At 34.5% G+C, this 16,672-nt stretch overlaps 1 protein-coding gene across 1 annotated transcript; it reads right to left on the reverse strand.

Annotated features, from left to right (window-relative positions):
• Nucleotides 1-10,329: 10,329 nt before the first annotated feature.
• On the reverse strand, nt 10,330-11,271 carry LOC115271608 (olfactory receptor 8K3-like). The gene has a single exon (XM_029914489.1). It carries the CDS (start codon nt 11,269-11,271, stop codon nt 10,330-10,332), a length of 942 nt encoding a protein of 313 aa, XP_029770349.1.
• Nucleotides 11,272-16,672: the final 5,401 nt, after the last annotated feature.

Below are 16,672 nucleotides of genomic sequence, written 5' to 3' on the forward strand. Positions count from 1 at the left end.
GTGTATGTAAGATGTGTCCTTAACATTTTTTTCCATTAAAATTGTTTAATGTTTATTTTTGGAAGAGATAGAGAGAGACAGAGAGAGACAGAGAGACAGAGAGAGCACATGTTAGTGGGAGAGGAGCAGAAAGAGAAGGAGACAGAGAATCAGAAGCAGGTTCCGATCTCTCCATGCAAAGCCAATGTGGGGCTTGAACCAATGAACTGTGAGATCATGACCTGAGCAGAAATCAAGTGTCAGACTCTCTATTGATTGAGCCATCCGGGTGCCCCTTATAGATTTATTTTTTTTTCATCACATTTCACCGTAATAGAGAGTAACTAATATTACTCTCACTTCTTTCTCTCTCTCTCCTTCTCCCTCCCTCTCTCTCTCTCTCTCTCTCTCTCCCCCTTTCTCACAGTATATTCTTATCATATGCTCAGGTACTTTCTTTCATTTTATTTGTCTGTATTACATTTCAATATTTCTTGTTTCTTGTACCCATTTCAATTCTTTTCTTTGCCTTGTTACCTGCTCTACTGGGCTTGACATATACCCTAAAAGATCAATATATTCTGCAAAAATGTATTTTATGTACATGTTTTGTTATGATATTTTGCTGTAAATTATGTTGTTGCATTTTAAGCCACATTACCTACTTGGGATGTTTTCATGTTGTGATTTCTTTTTGCTCTTACTTTTTACAATCAGTAGCATGTAACAAGTTTTATGAAAAGCCTTGACTTGCCATGGTAATATGTTGCAAATAAAATTACCTATAATGTACAATTCACATATCTGTCTCCATCTGTGTATGTAGTTGATATAATATAGATTCACTTACAGGTATGCATATAACCACACGTAGGCACTCACTCAATAGGAAGATACCCTGGAAAAATAAAATACTTCATTTAATCTTGTTAAATATTTCAGATTGGTTGTATCAGTACCAATATGCTCTTTCACCAGCAAATAGATGAGGTTCTTGGGTCCTAACACCTATGACAGGTGTCTGGATTGTGTTCTTTCTTATTAATTGGATAATACTTAAAATGTGTGCCTACTACTGACTTTCCCCCTTGTTTTTGGTTTGGCTTCTTGGCGTGTTTGTTAATGAAGTAAAACAACGTTAAGTAAGTGTCATTGAAAATAATAAACTGTAACTGTATAACGTGTAAAATTTAATAAACTTTGACATATGTATGTATCTGAAAAATCTCCAAAACAGCAAATATAATGAATATCATCACTTCCAAGATTTCTTAGTATCTCTTTAAGTAATCATTCCAGTCTACCCCATGCTCCCCCATAATGCTCCAGCCAGGCTTAAATTTAATTTCTTTAACTTTTTATTATATTGAAATAGTTATAGTATTAGAAGAAGATGGAGCAAAAAAAGCAGAGAGCTCCTGTGTCTCACTTGGTTTCCCCTAGTGGCAACAGCTTGCATAAATATAGAACAATACTGATCGTTAATACTGGTACAGTATTAACAATACTGATGAAGTTAATATTGGTACAGTACCCTGCCTATATTCAGGGAACCAGTTTTTCAGGTTCCCATTTTTGTGTCTGTGCAGAAATATTATATATATATATATATATATATATATATGTATATATATATATGCACACACACATGCACACACTTATGCAATTTTATCAGATGTGTAGATGCATGTAATCAGCATAACAATCAATATACGGACTTATTCCATTACCACGTGGGCCATTTATGTCATTCTTTCATAGCCAACCCCTCTTTCCTACCCTCATTCCCGTGTCCTTAACCTCTGTCAACCACTAATCCATTTTCCATGACCATAACTCCTTTTTGTAAAAACTTTTGCTGGAATCAGAATTCTCAGTTGACAGTTATTTTGTTTCAATACTTTAATAATGTTGTTCCATTGTCTTCTCACTGCAGTGTTTCCAGTGATAAATCCGTTATTCTTTTATTTGTTCCTTTGTAGATATAATGTCTTTTTTGATAGCTTAAATTTTTTATTTACCACTGGATTTGAGAAATTTGATGATGATGTGCCTTCAGTTAGTTGTCTACATGTTTCTTGAATCTGGGGTTTGTCAATCTTCTTGAATCTGAGGTCTTTTAATTTTTATCTTGTTTGATTATTTTCACCTTCAAATAATTTTAATGACATTCTTCTTTGGGGAAACAGTCACATGCATATTTGGCTCCCAGATGATTATTATTATTTTCACTCTCTGTATTTCATTTTGATACATTTTTATTGCTGTACCTATAAAATCACTAATCTTTTCTTCTGTGAAGTCTAATCTGTTGAGAATACAATCTCATTTAACTTTCACCTTGAACATGGTACTTTTCATCTCTAGAAATTGAGTTTCTTGGTGTCTAGTTACTTTTTTGAAAATATGATATACAACTATAATGAGCATTTTTGCCCTTGTTTGATATTTCAAATGTGTGTGCAAGTTCTTGATCAATTTCCATTGATTGCTAATTCATTATTGATCGTGTATTCCTGCTTCTTTGTATGCTCAATAACTGTAGAAAATATTTCACTTATTGTGAATTTTTCTTTATGGGTACTGGATAAATGTGTAGTTTAAAAACATTTCTTAAATTTTGTTCTAGGATATAGTTAGGAAATATAGTTTAATCCTTCCAGCAATTGGTTTTAAAAATTTCTTAGGTGGGACCAGACCAGTGTGCAGTTTAAGAGACTAAGTATTCTCCTTTACTGAAGGAAGCCCTTCTTGAGTTTTCCACCTAAAGCCCCATAAACACTGACCTTCCAAATCTTGTACAATACATTGGCGCAATTTCTACCTCTGTTTGTGTTCTGGGCCCTCCTACCTCTATCTTGTCAGATGATTCTTTCGTTCTCCTGGGTAATTTCCCCTTGCATGCACCAATCACTAATCTGCTCAATATTGAGGGGGGTTTCTTGGCAGAGATGCAGTGTCCTTTTTCGGTTCAAATATCTTAGTGTTGTCACTCTGTCTTGCAAAGTTGAGCTATGGTTAGTCTTACTGCACTCTCAGCCATGTTTCTTCAACTCAACAGGAGGGTGGGGCAATCATTGGATTCACCTCATTTGTTCCTCATCCATCAGGGAAACTGGCCTTAACAGCCTGGTGTCAGTGTTGTGACAACTTGTTTCATATATCTCATCTTTTTTGTTTGTTTGTTTGTTTTGTTTTTGGTTTAATGGGAAGTGAAGCCCAGTATTAATTGCAAGTAGGAAAGAGTTTTCAGCCTTGGAACTAGACTTTCCATTTTTAAAAAATCATTAATCTCTTTTTGTAAAACCTCTTATAACTCACATAAATATAAAGAAATATTATTGAGATTTTCTTAAAAATCTGTCAAGAAGCTAATCACTTCTATCCTCTGACTGTTCTTACCCTGGATTAAACCTCTATTCTTTTCCAACAGTATCATAGTCAATCCCTTCAGCACTTTCCATTTCCAATCTTAGAGTCTGGCATCTATTATTTGCACAGCAGATGTATCTGTCCCTTAGTCAAACTTGGATCAGATCACTCCTTAGCTCAAACTTCTCCAAAGCCTTTTTTTTTAAAACGTTTTTTTAAATGTTTTATTTATTTTGATACAAAGAGAGACAGAGCATGAGAGGGGGAGGGACAGAGAGAGAGAAGGAAACACAGAACCGGAAGCAGGCTCCAGGCTCTGAGCTAGCTGACAGCACAGAGCCTGATGCGGGGCTCGAACCCACAAACGTGAGATCTGACCTCAGCCGAAGCCGGAGGCTTAACCGACTGAGCCACCCAGGCGCCCCTCCAAAGCCTTTTTTTTAAATCATTCAGAATAAAAAGCAAGTTTTGCAGTCGCCTCCGTACCCTTACTAGGTTAAATTCCAGGTTATGCATTCATCATATCTCTTTTATTTCCTAATCATGTTTATGCTCCCATATCTTTGACTCTTGCTCCTTTGGATATCAGTCATTGGCCATTGAGGAACTGCTGCAGTGACCACTGTGTCTCTGTGGAACAGGCTTCTGCCAGGTGACCTCAGAGTCTACTCACTCAACTCCCCAAGTGTTTGCTTAATGCCATCCTCACAGAGTACTCCTGGCAACATATAGTTAGAACGTGACCACCATCCTGACTACTTGCTCTATTCCATTTTCATATTGCTCAATAATTGTGTTACACTGTGCAAGACATTTCTATTTCTGCCTATTTTCTGAAAACCTCATAGAGGGATTTTGGTTGTTAAACTTCATAATATGTGTATTTCCTTGATTCATTCATTTATATAATATCTATCAAGCATCTTTATTTGTGTGTACAGCCATTATAACAATTTGATGGTTATTCAACAAATGACGCAGCAAATCCCCACTATAACCCAGCAAATCCACTTCTAGATATATACCCCGACGTGTTGAAAACCACTGGTGCTCATAGCAGCGTTATTCACAATAGTTAAAAGGTAGAAATATCCTGAATGTCCATCAACTGATGAATGGATAACAGATGTGCTATATCCATACAATGGGATATTAGCAAGACATACAAGGAAAAGAGTATTGATATATGCTTCATCATGGATGAACCTTTAAAACACTCTGCTAAGTGAAAGAGTATAAAAGGCCACATAGTGTACATACTGTACATTCCATTACATGAAATATCCAGAATAGGAAAATCCATAGAGACAGAGAGTAGATTAGTTGTTTGTTCAAAAACATTGAATTAATTCTGAAGAGATAATATCTTCAGGGACATATTTTTAGCTGGCATTAAAAAACATTCTACATCTCATGGAATAAATGAGAGTTTTGAAAATGTGTCTTTATTCTAAATATGTACTAGTAAACACCAGTCTTTCTATATGTAAAGAAAGATATGAGATAATTTTCTCACTGTCTATACTTCTATATATTGTGCTAAACTCTTTTCTGTCCCCGTGATTTATTTATTTGTTTGTTTGTTTGTTTAGTTATATATTATTTTATATGATTACTGGAAATTATCTAGTTTGGATTGTGAAATTTTTATTTTTACCCTGCTGAAGACCCTACAAACATGTAAAAAGAATACAGTGAGCAGAGATTTAGCATTGAACCTTCACTATAAAACTCTAAGAATAGAAATGAGAATTAAACCATTTTCCAACCCTGCCCCACCCCTGCCAAGCAGAGCATTCAACATTAAAAAGATGACAATAAAGATGTTCTATAATTATAGATAAATTATATTTGAATTTACATATATATTTAAAAACTGAAGTTGAGGGGGAATAAAGTGAGTTTTAGAAAGAGATACTAAATAAATGAGTGGAATATTCACTTTGTAATTATTATTTTTTGATTTTAGTTAAATACCCTTTCTCTCTCTCTCTCTCTTTCCTGCTTGCTTGCTTGCTTGCTTGCTTGCTTTCTTTCTTTCTTTCCTTCCTTCCTTCCTTCCTTCCTTCCTTCCTTCCTTCCTTCCTCTTTCTTTCTTTCTTTCTTTCTTTCTTTCTTTCTTTCTTTCTTTCTTTCTTTCTTTCTTTCTTTCTTTCTTCTTTTTTTCATTATTTAAATCCAGGTTAGTTGACACATAGTGTAATAATGAGTGCAGGAATAGAATTTAGTGATTCATCACTTACATGCTCATCCCAACAAGTGGCCTCCTTAATGTCCACCATCCGTTTATCCATCCCCCTACCCAACACCCCTCCAGCAACCCAGAGTTTGTTCTCTGTTTTGGATTGTCTCCCTCTCTGTTTTTATGCTGTTCTTTGCTTCCCTTCTCCTATATTCATCTGTTTTGTGCCTTAAATACCATATATGAGTGAAATTATGTGATGTTTGTCTTTCTCTGACTCATTTTGTTTAACTTAATACATTCTAGTTCTAACCATGTTGTTGTAAATAGCAGAATTTTATTATTTTTTGTATTTATTTATTTTCTTACTTTATTTTTTTTAGAATATAACACTATTTTTTTAAACATATGCTCATTCTTTTTTATTGCTGAGTAATATTCCATTATATATACACACCACATTTTCTTCATCCATCAGTCAATGGACATTTGGACTTTTCCCATAATTTGACTATTGTTGATAGTGCAGCTGTAAACATTGGGTGCATGTGCCCTTTTGAATCATACAGTCTCTTCAGCAAATGGTGCTGGGAAAACTGGACAGAGGCATGGAGAAGAATGATCCTGGACCACTATTTTACACCTTACACAAAAATTAATTTAAAGTGGTTGAAAGACCTAAAGGTAAGTGAAAAAAAATCAAAATCCTAGAGGAGAAAACAGGCAATAACTTCTTTGACCTCAGCAACCTCTTACTTCTGGAGGCAAGGAAAACAAAAGCAAAAATGAGGAATTGGGACCTCATCAAGATAAAAAGTTTCTGCACAGTGAAGGAAATAACCAGCAAAACTAATTGGCAACCAACAGAATGGGAGAAGATATTTGCAAATGACATATCAGATAAAAGGTTAGTATCCAAAACCTATAAAGAATTTACCAAACTCAACAATCAAAAAACAAATAATCCAGTGAAGAAATGGGCAGAAGACATGAATAGACACTTTTCCAAAGAAGACATCCAGATGGCCAACAGACACATGAAAAGATGTCCAATATCACTCATCATCAGGGAAATATAAATGAAACTACAACGAGATACTACCTCACACCTGTCAGAATGGCTAAAACTAACAACTCAGGAAACAACAGATAATGGCAAGGATGAGGAGAAAGGGGAAACCTTTTGCACTGGTAGGAATGCAAATGGGTGTAGTCAATCTGGAAAGAAGTATGGAGGTCCTCAAAAATTAAAAATAAAGGTACCCTATGGCCCATCAATTGCACTACTAGGTATTTATCCCAAGGATACAAACATTCACTTTAATTTTAGGCAAAAGACATATTTTTGCCTTAAAAAATGTCAAGGCTTGTTTTTTGCTTAAATCTGTATTTGTGCAGATTTTAATTTAAGTTACAATCTCCATTAGATGTGATATTAGTTATTCAAGGGACATTCAGATTGTATTTCAAAGAGTTTTTCAAGCTTGTAGTCAAGGAAGAGGGGCAACCCTCTTACTTGTCAGACTTTATGATGTGATGGAGGAGTAATGTGATGAAATCAATCTATAATACTTTGCTTCTATCCAACTCCAACTAAATAGGTAATCTGGAAGGAGGGCACTTGTTGTGATAAGCACAGGGTGATGTATGGAACTGTTGAATTACTATATTGCACACTTGAAATTACTATTATCCTGGATGTTAACTAGCTGGAATTAAAATAAAAACTAAAAAATAAAAAATAAAGAGAAAGTTGAAGGCAAAAGAAAATAATAAAAGTGTGACTCACAAATGACATTGATCCTTTCACTGATATTTGTAAGTTTGAAAAACACATGGCATATTTGAAACAGAAATTTGTAAAGATTGTAGAAATGTTTATGTAATCTTTTAATATAGAGGTAACTGGAAAATGCTATGGAAACTTGCTATGATTTGAGGTAACATTTTTTGAAAATTATTTAATTAGTTACACATAGTATCACATTTGATATTTTAAGATTCCAAGTGAAAGAAAATAATCATGAAAATCTTAAGGTCTTGGGTGTGAATTTTCTAAACAATACTCCATTTTCAGAGATTGCGGTTTTATTTTATTCAAAGAGTAAACACTTACTGCATCATAACAAAAATCTAGCTTTCACCAAAAATTATAATGAGATATTCACAATCTTGGATTCACCCAGAAAGTTTGGTTAATCAGAACAGAATATTAAAAAGATGGCTGGGTGCATCTGGGTGGCTCAGTTGGTTAACCCTATGACTCCAGCTAAGGTCACGATCTCGGGGTTTGTGGATTCGAGTCCCACATGGGTTTCTGTGGTGACAGCTCAGAGCCTGGAGCCTGCTATGGGTTCTGTGTCTACTCTTCTCTCTGCCTCTCCCATGCTCATGCTCTGTCTCTCTTTCTTTCTCAAAAATAAATATATAAATAAACTTATGAATATACTAAAATTAGTGATCCATTTTTATTGTGAAATATTAGAATGGTTTCAATTTGAAGATTTTCATTTTTTTTAAGTAAGGAGCATTGTTTTTATTTCATTACAAATGCCCTTCATCAGTCTATTCTCCTCTTCTGATTCCCCAGAAAAATACCTCTCTTTGCTTCCATTAAGTGAAAAATCAATTGTCATTGATTATATAAAATAACAGATAACACAAATAACAGTTTTTTAAAACAGTAACTCTATAGTATTAAATGTAAGTTTAATTACATGTATGTTTTACAGTTTTTTTAAATATGAACTCTATAGTATTAAATATAAGTTTAATTAAATGTAAGTTTTTTTCATTCACATGTGTAACTACACCTTTTTTATTTATTTGTTTTTAATTATATATTTGTTTTCTTACATAGTGTAATAATGGTTTCAGGAATAGAATTTAATGGCATATCACTTACAAACATTGTTCAAACAAACTTTTGAATTTTAGCTATCCTGATGACAGCTGAAATTAGTGACATCAGAATATATTCCTTATTTACATTTACCTAATGAAGAATTTTTTGAACACATTGATGTATTTTTGCCTGTTTTGATACCCTCTTTTCTAAAGTGTTTCTTCTGGTGTCTTATGCCCCCCAGCCCACCTGTTTTATTCCCTCCAAATAGGCTGCCTGTCTTGTTCATCCTCATTGTAAGAGTTAGGTAAGTTGTTGTTTTGTTGTCTTGTCCTGTCTAGTTTTACAAATTACTTTGAAAAAGTGAGAATATTTCAGATGTGATCTCTTTGGATATTTTTCCACTTTCTTGTGGTATATTTTCATTAATACAAATTTTTATTCTAAATAGAATACTATTATCAGTTAATGTTATTATATTTTGTCCTTGCTTAAGGAATCTTTGCTAATCCCATCATGAAGATATTATTTAGGAAATTTTTGGTTTCATCTTTCATATTAACATTTATAACAGATCCCAATTTATTTTTATATGTAGTGTATAAATGATCAAAGTTCCTGTTTTACATAGGAACCTAACTGAACTAGGTTAATTTACCATGAAACCTTATTTTCCTCACTACTTAGCAGCAGGACTTTTGTTCCAAAACAAGTGGTATTACACACGTGAGTATCTTGGACCTTATTTTTATTTTATTGAACTCTCTGGAAGGATGTGCATTAATCACACATTTAAAAAATAATCCAGCTTTAGTAAATGCATTGATATCTCTTATTAGAAGTCCTCTGAAATCTTCCTTCTTCTTAGATATTGCCCTGGCTATTCTAGATCCTTTGTATGCCATATAATTTTTTATACCACCTTCAGCATTAAACAATATTGTTGGAATTTTGATTGTTACTGCCTTACATCTGTAGGAAAATTTAGAGAAAACTGGCTTCATCACAGCATTTGTATCTTCCAATGGACTTGATATATTAACATATGTCTCTCCTTTAAAACTCAGTAACATTTTTTGTAGTGTCTAGCAATGGACTCATGCAAATTGTTTATTAGAGTTTTCTGAAGTGTTATTCAGAATTTTTCTAGTGTAGTTGATAGTTAAAATTTTTAATTTTACCTGTTCTTTTATTAGTGGATAGCAAAATAATTGATCTTTAAAATACTGATCCTGTATCAAACAATCTTCTACAATTCACTTATTATTCTAATATTTCTTTTGAATTTTTAAGTATACAATAATTCCACTTGAGTATGGTCAAAATTTATTTCTACTTCTCTGTGCATATACACGTTCACATATTATAATGTAACAGAAATCTAAAATGTCATCTACCACAGGGAAATAGAGCTAAAGTATCATTAAGGCAGATAGTGTTGATTATCTATTGATATAATATGTCCTGCAAAAGAAACAGTCAAGGCCATCCTTCATATGTCAGTACGCTAATGTGGTGAGCCCTGGTATTTAAATGGTATCTGGGCCACACAAAAAAATATTAGATAAAAGACATAAGAAAGCCTTTAAAAAATTGTCTAAATGTAGATGTATTAAAGCAGACGTCCCTTAAATTGTAACATAAGTACATGGCGATATGAGAACAGAAATAAGATATCAATGTTTTGCTGTAATACTTGAGGGCAAATTAAAGGTAATACCAGAAGGATGATCACTACTTGAACATCTGTAAGTTGAAAACAGGAAAAACATTTCTAGTTTTCCATGACTTTTACACAGTACTCCTTTCTAAGGCTCATGACATATAAAAAGAATAGTCTATAATCTAATTTATTTTATAGATATAGATATAAATAGATGATAGATAGAAAGAAAGATGATAGATAGATAGATAGATAGATAGATAGATAGATAGATGATAGATATAAACTCTACATATGCAGTTTGTGCAGATTTTTCCATCTCCTACACAAGGCACCTTTTACATCCTGGTTCCTTAAGCTGTAGATCATGGGATTCAGCATAGGTATTATTAACGTGTAAAAAGCAGAGGCAATTTTATCAGTATCAAAGGAGTGACTGGACTTAGGCTGCACATACATGAAGAAAAGAGTCGCATATAATACAACGACCACTGTCAGGTGGGATCCACAGGTGGAGAAGGCTTTGTGCCTGCCCTCTGCAGAGCTCATCCTGAGGATGGCCCTAAGGATCAGGGTGTAGGAGACAAGCACTATCAAAAGAGAGGAGCCCAAATTAAAGGCTGAAAAGATCATTATTATCAACTCAACATCACGTGTGCTTGAGCACAGCAAAGTTAACAAGGGAAGACTGTCGCAGTAAAAATGTCTAATGACATTATGGTCACAGAAGGATGACATAAAAATCTTTATGGTGGTTATCAGTGAAAGAAAGGCACTGTAGACATAGGGGACAGCTACCAGCACCCAGCACACCTTTTGTGACATAACAACTGGGTACAGTAGAGGGTGACAGATGGCCACATAGCGGTCATATGCCATTGCTGACAGAATGAAAAGCTCGCTGATGATGAACAAGATGAAGAAAGCTAGCTGCGTAGCACACCAGTTATAGGGAATTGAGTTTTTATTAGTAATGAAATTGACTAGCATTTTGAGTCCCACAGCTGTTGAATAACCCAGATCAATGAAAGCCAGGTGTCTGAGGAAGAAGTACATGGGTGTTTGGAGCCTGGAGTCCACCATGGTGAGGATGATCATGCCCAGGTTGCCCACCACTGAGATCGCATAGATGATGAGGAAGAGCCCAAAGAAGGGACCCTGCAGCTCAGGCCAGTCTGTGATTCCCATTAGGATGAATTCTGTTAGCACTGTTTGATTTGGTTTGTTCATCGAGATCATTAGGAAAATTACTGTGGGAAGAACCATCAGGAGAGTCATTGGCATTCAGATGATAACATCTCTTGATGTTTTTAGTATGCAAAGTCATTATGGTTCTGAGAAATCCAAGTTTTAGAATTTTTTTCATGTTTATTTATTTTGAGAAAGAGAGAGACAGATCGAGTTGGGGAGGGCAGAGAAAGAGAGAGAGAGAGAATACCAAGCAGATTCCACACTGTCATCATGAAGCCTGAGGTGGGGCTGAAAGTCAAGAATTGTGAGATCATGATCTGAGCAGAAACCAAGAGTCAGACACTTAACCAGCTGAGCCACCTAGCCACCAAATCCAATTTTTTAAATTTAAAATAAGACTCACTTACTTCCATCATTGAACCTGGAACCAAATTTAGAAGTTCTACAATAAAAAGATATATGGTAGCCATTTTTGTTTTGTTTTGTTTTGTTTTGTTTTTTTGGTGCCACATGCTGGCAGGGAATTTTGAATTTTTTTCATAAAATACTTATAATTGGTTAAACACATCATACTTTAGAAGGAATTATAATACAAGGAATGGACCTCTACTTCCTGCCCTTGAAACTTTAGTCCCAAATTCCAAGGAAAACCATTATTCACTCATTTAATAGACTTTGATTTAATTCTGCATATTTATTGATACTCTTGTTCCTTTATCCCTTTTGAGATTTTAAACTGTATTCTTATTTCACTCTACTTTTATTAGTTTTCAATATTGTTTAATGATTTTTATGATGATAGGTAATCATTTAACTTGCAGAAGTCTCCCCATGCCCACTCTAATGCACATAAATAAATGTTATTTTCTCTAGAATAGTGCATCTGAATATTTACACTTGCCTGTGGTTTCTTCCGTTTCTGACTTGTGCTATGTTGCACACCAAGTAAGGCCTGCATCTGCATCTAGTTATTCAATATAAGAAAGAAGTATTAGCAAACATTTCTACCACTGCATTGACTTTAGCATTAATATCTCTGAAATGATGGGCCGAATAGGATAGTTGTATCTTCTAGCACATCTTAAAACAAGTAAAATTATTAAAATGTATTTGTTAATATACAAATTTAAATCATCCAGTAAGTTGCTATAAATACACATCCAAAAAAGAGGAATGTCACTTCAAAGTAGGGGTAGCTATCTCAAAAGTCTTAGAGGCTGGCCAATAATATTGCATGACATAAAGGAATGGATGAGAAAGACAAGGGGAAATAGATATGGCATGACTCATTAGAAGTATTTAAAAATTTACCTGTTTAAATGTGCCTGGACCAGGACAAATGATTGCTTGATTAGCATCAGGCCAACTAGACATGCTAATGATAGAGATGGAATATATCAACTATATTTCCAACTGAACATAATTCTTACACCTTTATTTCAGCTTCCATCAAAAATACATAGAATGTGTAGGGTTAACACCTTTTATTTAAGGATAACACTTCATCTTCCTGTACTTTTCCAACTCATTTCTCCTTCAGAATATTTTTAAGGCAGATTCCTCCAAACTTTTATGAAAACAAAATCATCCGTGTTTCTTACTGTTCAAAGGGAAAAATTGGAACTCCACTGCAACTCATCCTAGGACTCAAAATCATAATTTTTTAAAAAAAAAGATCATCCACTTCTTTTGAGATTGTGAAGACAGAGCATGAGCGGGAGGGACGCCAAGAGAGAGAGGAAGAGAGAATCCCAAGAAAACTCTGCTCCATTAGTGCAGAGTCTATCTTGAAGCCCGAACCCACAAATGAGATCATGACCTGAGGCAAACCTAGGAGTCAAATGCTTAACTATCTGAGCCACCCAGGAGCCCCACAAAATTGTTCTTTTTGAAAAAGAAATATATAAATTTGAAAAATAATATAGAAAGTTATAATAATAAAAGGAACCCACAATATATTCAAGCTTATGGGGCATCTGAGTGGCTCAGTTTAGCTCTATGACTCTTGACTTTTGCATAATCCTAATCTCAATTGTGGGATCAATCCCCGAGTTCTGTGGTGATGACAGTGTGGAGACTGCCTGAATTTCTCTCTCTCTCCTCTCTTGCCTCTCCTTCTGTTCATGGTATCTCTCTCACTCAAAATATGTAAACATTTAAAATTATATTTAGGGTTATAATTTCATACATATATATATTATGTATAAATATGTCATTGATTTCAGTTTAAAAAATGTGTAAGAATTACAGGACACTTGTCCAAGCTGCACTGATCCCATATTTGCCTGGATGGTTTAATTTTGGAAGCTGTAATTAGAATTCATCCCATTATCAGAGTGAATTAGAAAAAAAACCTGAATATTTGATGAAGAATTAGAACCATTTAGAATGGACAAAAGCAATAAAAATTAAGAATAAAAGGGAAATTCCATAATGATGTAATATCTTTATAAAAACTAGACTGAACCTGCCCTTAAAAGGTGAAAAATTGAAACTTCTTTAGGAAACATTGTAGAAATCCTATATAAATTGGCAGAAACACTATGTTCCTGGATTGTACAACATAGAGTTATAAAAATGTCAATTCTCTGCAAATTAATCTTATTTGCACTATGCCTTACAATCAAATTCTCTCTAAGGAAATTTGTAGAACTTGACACTGATTTAAAATATATCTTAAGAATGCAAATTACAAAGAATAAGCAAGACATTTTGAAAAGACAACATCTGTGCTACCAGATGATAACACTTATAAAGCTGGGTTATTGAGACAATATGGCATCCAACAACGGAATAGAATAGGGGGAATCTCAAAAGAAGACGCATGAGTGCATACAACTACAGTGTATGACAGCAGTAGCATGGTAGGATAGGCACGCATAAGGGATATATTTATTAGAGCTGGGGGAAATGATTGTCCTTACAGAAGATGATGAAACTTGATGTTTAGTCATCCATATGGAAATCAACACTAGACTGGTCAAGGACTTTATGTCATGAGAAAATAGTCAATGTTTATGACCTGAGAAACTAGAACCGCTGTTTGTCCTTAAATAAAAAGAAATTTTCAAAATATAGAGTAGAAATTCAAGTTTTATTTGGCACACAAATCTACTTCTCAAAATTTGTTTTACCCAAAAATCTATTCAAATCAACAAAATAGTCACAACAAAGCAATAATATTCATTAGCAGCAACCAAACAAAAGACAAAGTCTAAAGCCTTAAGCTTCAAAAATTATACCCAAAGAAAAGATTATTTCACAGCAGTTTGTGCAGTATGGCAAACCTCCTCACCCCATCACCTAAATACTTAGGTGGCCCTCCTTCCACCAGCACTTCCCAAGCACAGCCTGGAAAGTAACAAGGAAACTGAGCATCACATCTGACTCTTAACAGATGAAAGTAGAAACTCCAGAGCAGAACCAGAGCCAGGGGGGGGTGGACATGAAGCCCCAGGATGTCCTCTTATGCAAATGTAAACCCCAATATCAACTCAATATTCCATAACATTTTGCCAATAGCCTCAACTGAAATAAATGGGTGGGTCAAATTTAGAACATTGTTCTCTCATTCAAAGGAGGGACTGAAAGAGAGAGTGAGGGAAAGAGGGAGGGTGATTCTAAGTTGACCTTACAAAAATGCCAACTCCACCTTCATGATGTTTACCATCTGGATTCTCAAAATAAATGTAGAAAAAATGACAAAGATAAATGAGATTCCCCACCACATTCAAAGAACATAATAATAGAGGTAAAATTATACCATTATTCTGGAGAAACTAGTTATGAACATAGATTATTAGTACACTTGATAGAATGTACTGAGTCTGGTATTAGTGACTCTTATTAGCAAACATCAGAGACAGTCATCACAACTCTTCACTGCAGATAATCTAGTAATCATTCTAATCAGTGCCATCTAGTCCTCTTAAATGAGGACTGACTTCTTGTTCCCCCATGTGGCTACTAATCTAACTGCTGTTAAAGAATTTATGTTTCCTCCCTTTGAGACATTTCCCTGGGAGCTTGAATGCAATTCTTGATTATTCCCAAAGCATCTGAGAGCAGGAAATAATGCCACCGTCTTGTCTTTGCTAATTGTCCAGAGTTACTTTGATTTCCCTATTGAGGACATGTTTTTTACATAGAGAATTCTACTGCTTTACTTGTTATTTTTATTGCATTCACTCAAATATCTGGATTTAAGTAGATTATGTTTTATTTCCATGTTTTAATCATCTACAAATTACATAAGCTTTCAGCAGTTTCCACAATGGCTTCTTCCATGTTTGATGCCTGAGGATAAAGACAAAAACTATTTATACATGACCATAGTGTGTTAAAAGTTCAGAAGGAATAAAAAGTATGAATATATGTAAAGTTATTATATTTTATTTTTTAAACTAAAGGACTAAATTGAAAAATCGATACCCTAATTCCACATCTCACCTGCCTCCTCATCCTAATTTCCTATCCTTTACTTCAGTTTTCCTTCCTTCACAAGTACCCTTTGTACAAAAGTTGATGTATGTGCTGAAAAAGAAATGCAGCTCTATAAAGTGAATATAGTATATGTCTTAAATTACACACACATTATAAAACTTCTTTTGATACTTCAAGGTTCTCATTCAAATATACGTCTTTTAATTTTATTCATTTCTACATACACACCAATATTTTGCTACCCTCTATTTAGTAAAATTGTTATAATCTGTCTCTTTCCCTATTTAACATGTTTGCTCCCATAGTGACAGGCAATTAGTTAGTTGCCAACCTTTGACTTCTCCATGGATCGCCACAGTCAATAACTTGGTTGACCCAAGAACAACGTCTGACCCATGAACAAAAAAATTCTGAAATGTTTTCTTGGGTCCTGTTTTGGGTAGAAAATGAACACATTTAAATTATTTAAACCGAGATGGATCTATTTCAAGATTTCTTTTATGGCACACATTCAACCATCATACATTGCACTTCAGACTGTGGACCTCCATCATATGCATATGAACCACTGGTATGAAGTATGAATGATGAAGGTTGTAACAAATAAGTAAACCATTTAAATTTATAGAGCTAAAATTATTTTACTTGATTTAATACCTTCTTTTTTTAAGAACTCCAAATATTAGTCTAGATTTGAGATAGAAAAATACGCTAAGTGTAATCCATATCAACAAAGAAATTCAGAAATAATCAAGACAAAGACACATTAATTTTAAGTGATTCTTACTATTTGAATGTCTAGCACAGGGATAATACCAATAAAGTGGTTGTTGAGGTGACAGAATCCTGACACACATCGTGAGGCGGAGGGTTGGGGCACAGCCTCCAAATCTTGCTTTCCCTCCAGGGCACCTGGCTAGTGGGCATCTCAGCCTCCTGGCAGTTAGGTGTGGAGAAGTGGCCGCAGGTAGCCTGATGCACCTGTGGTAACGGAACC

The sequence above is a fragment of the Suricata suricatta genome, chromosome 11 (assembly GCF_006229205.1).
Source record: "Suricata suricatta isolate VVHF042 chromosome 11, meerkat_22Aug2017_6uvM2_HiC, whole genome shotgun sequence".
Lineage (NCBI taxonomy): Eukaryota > Metazoa > Chordata > Mammalia > Carnivora > Herpestidae > Suricata > Suricata suricatta.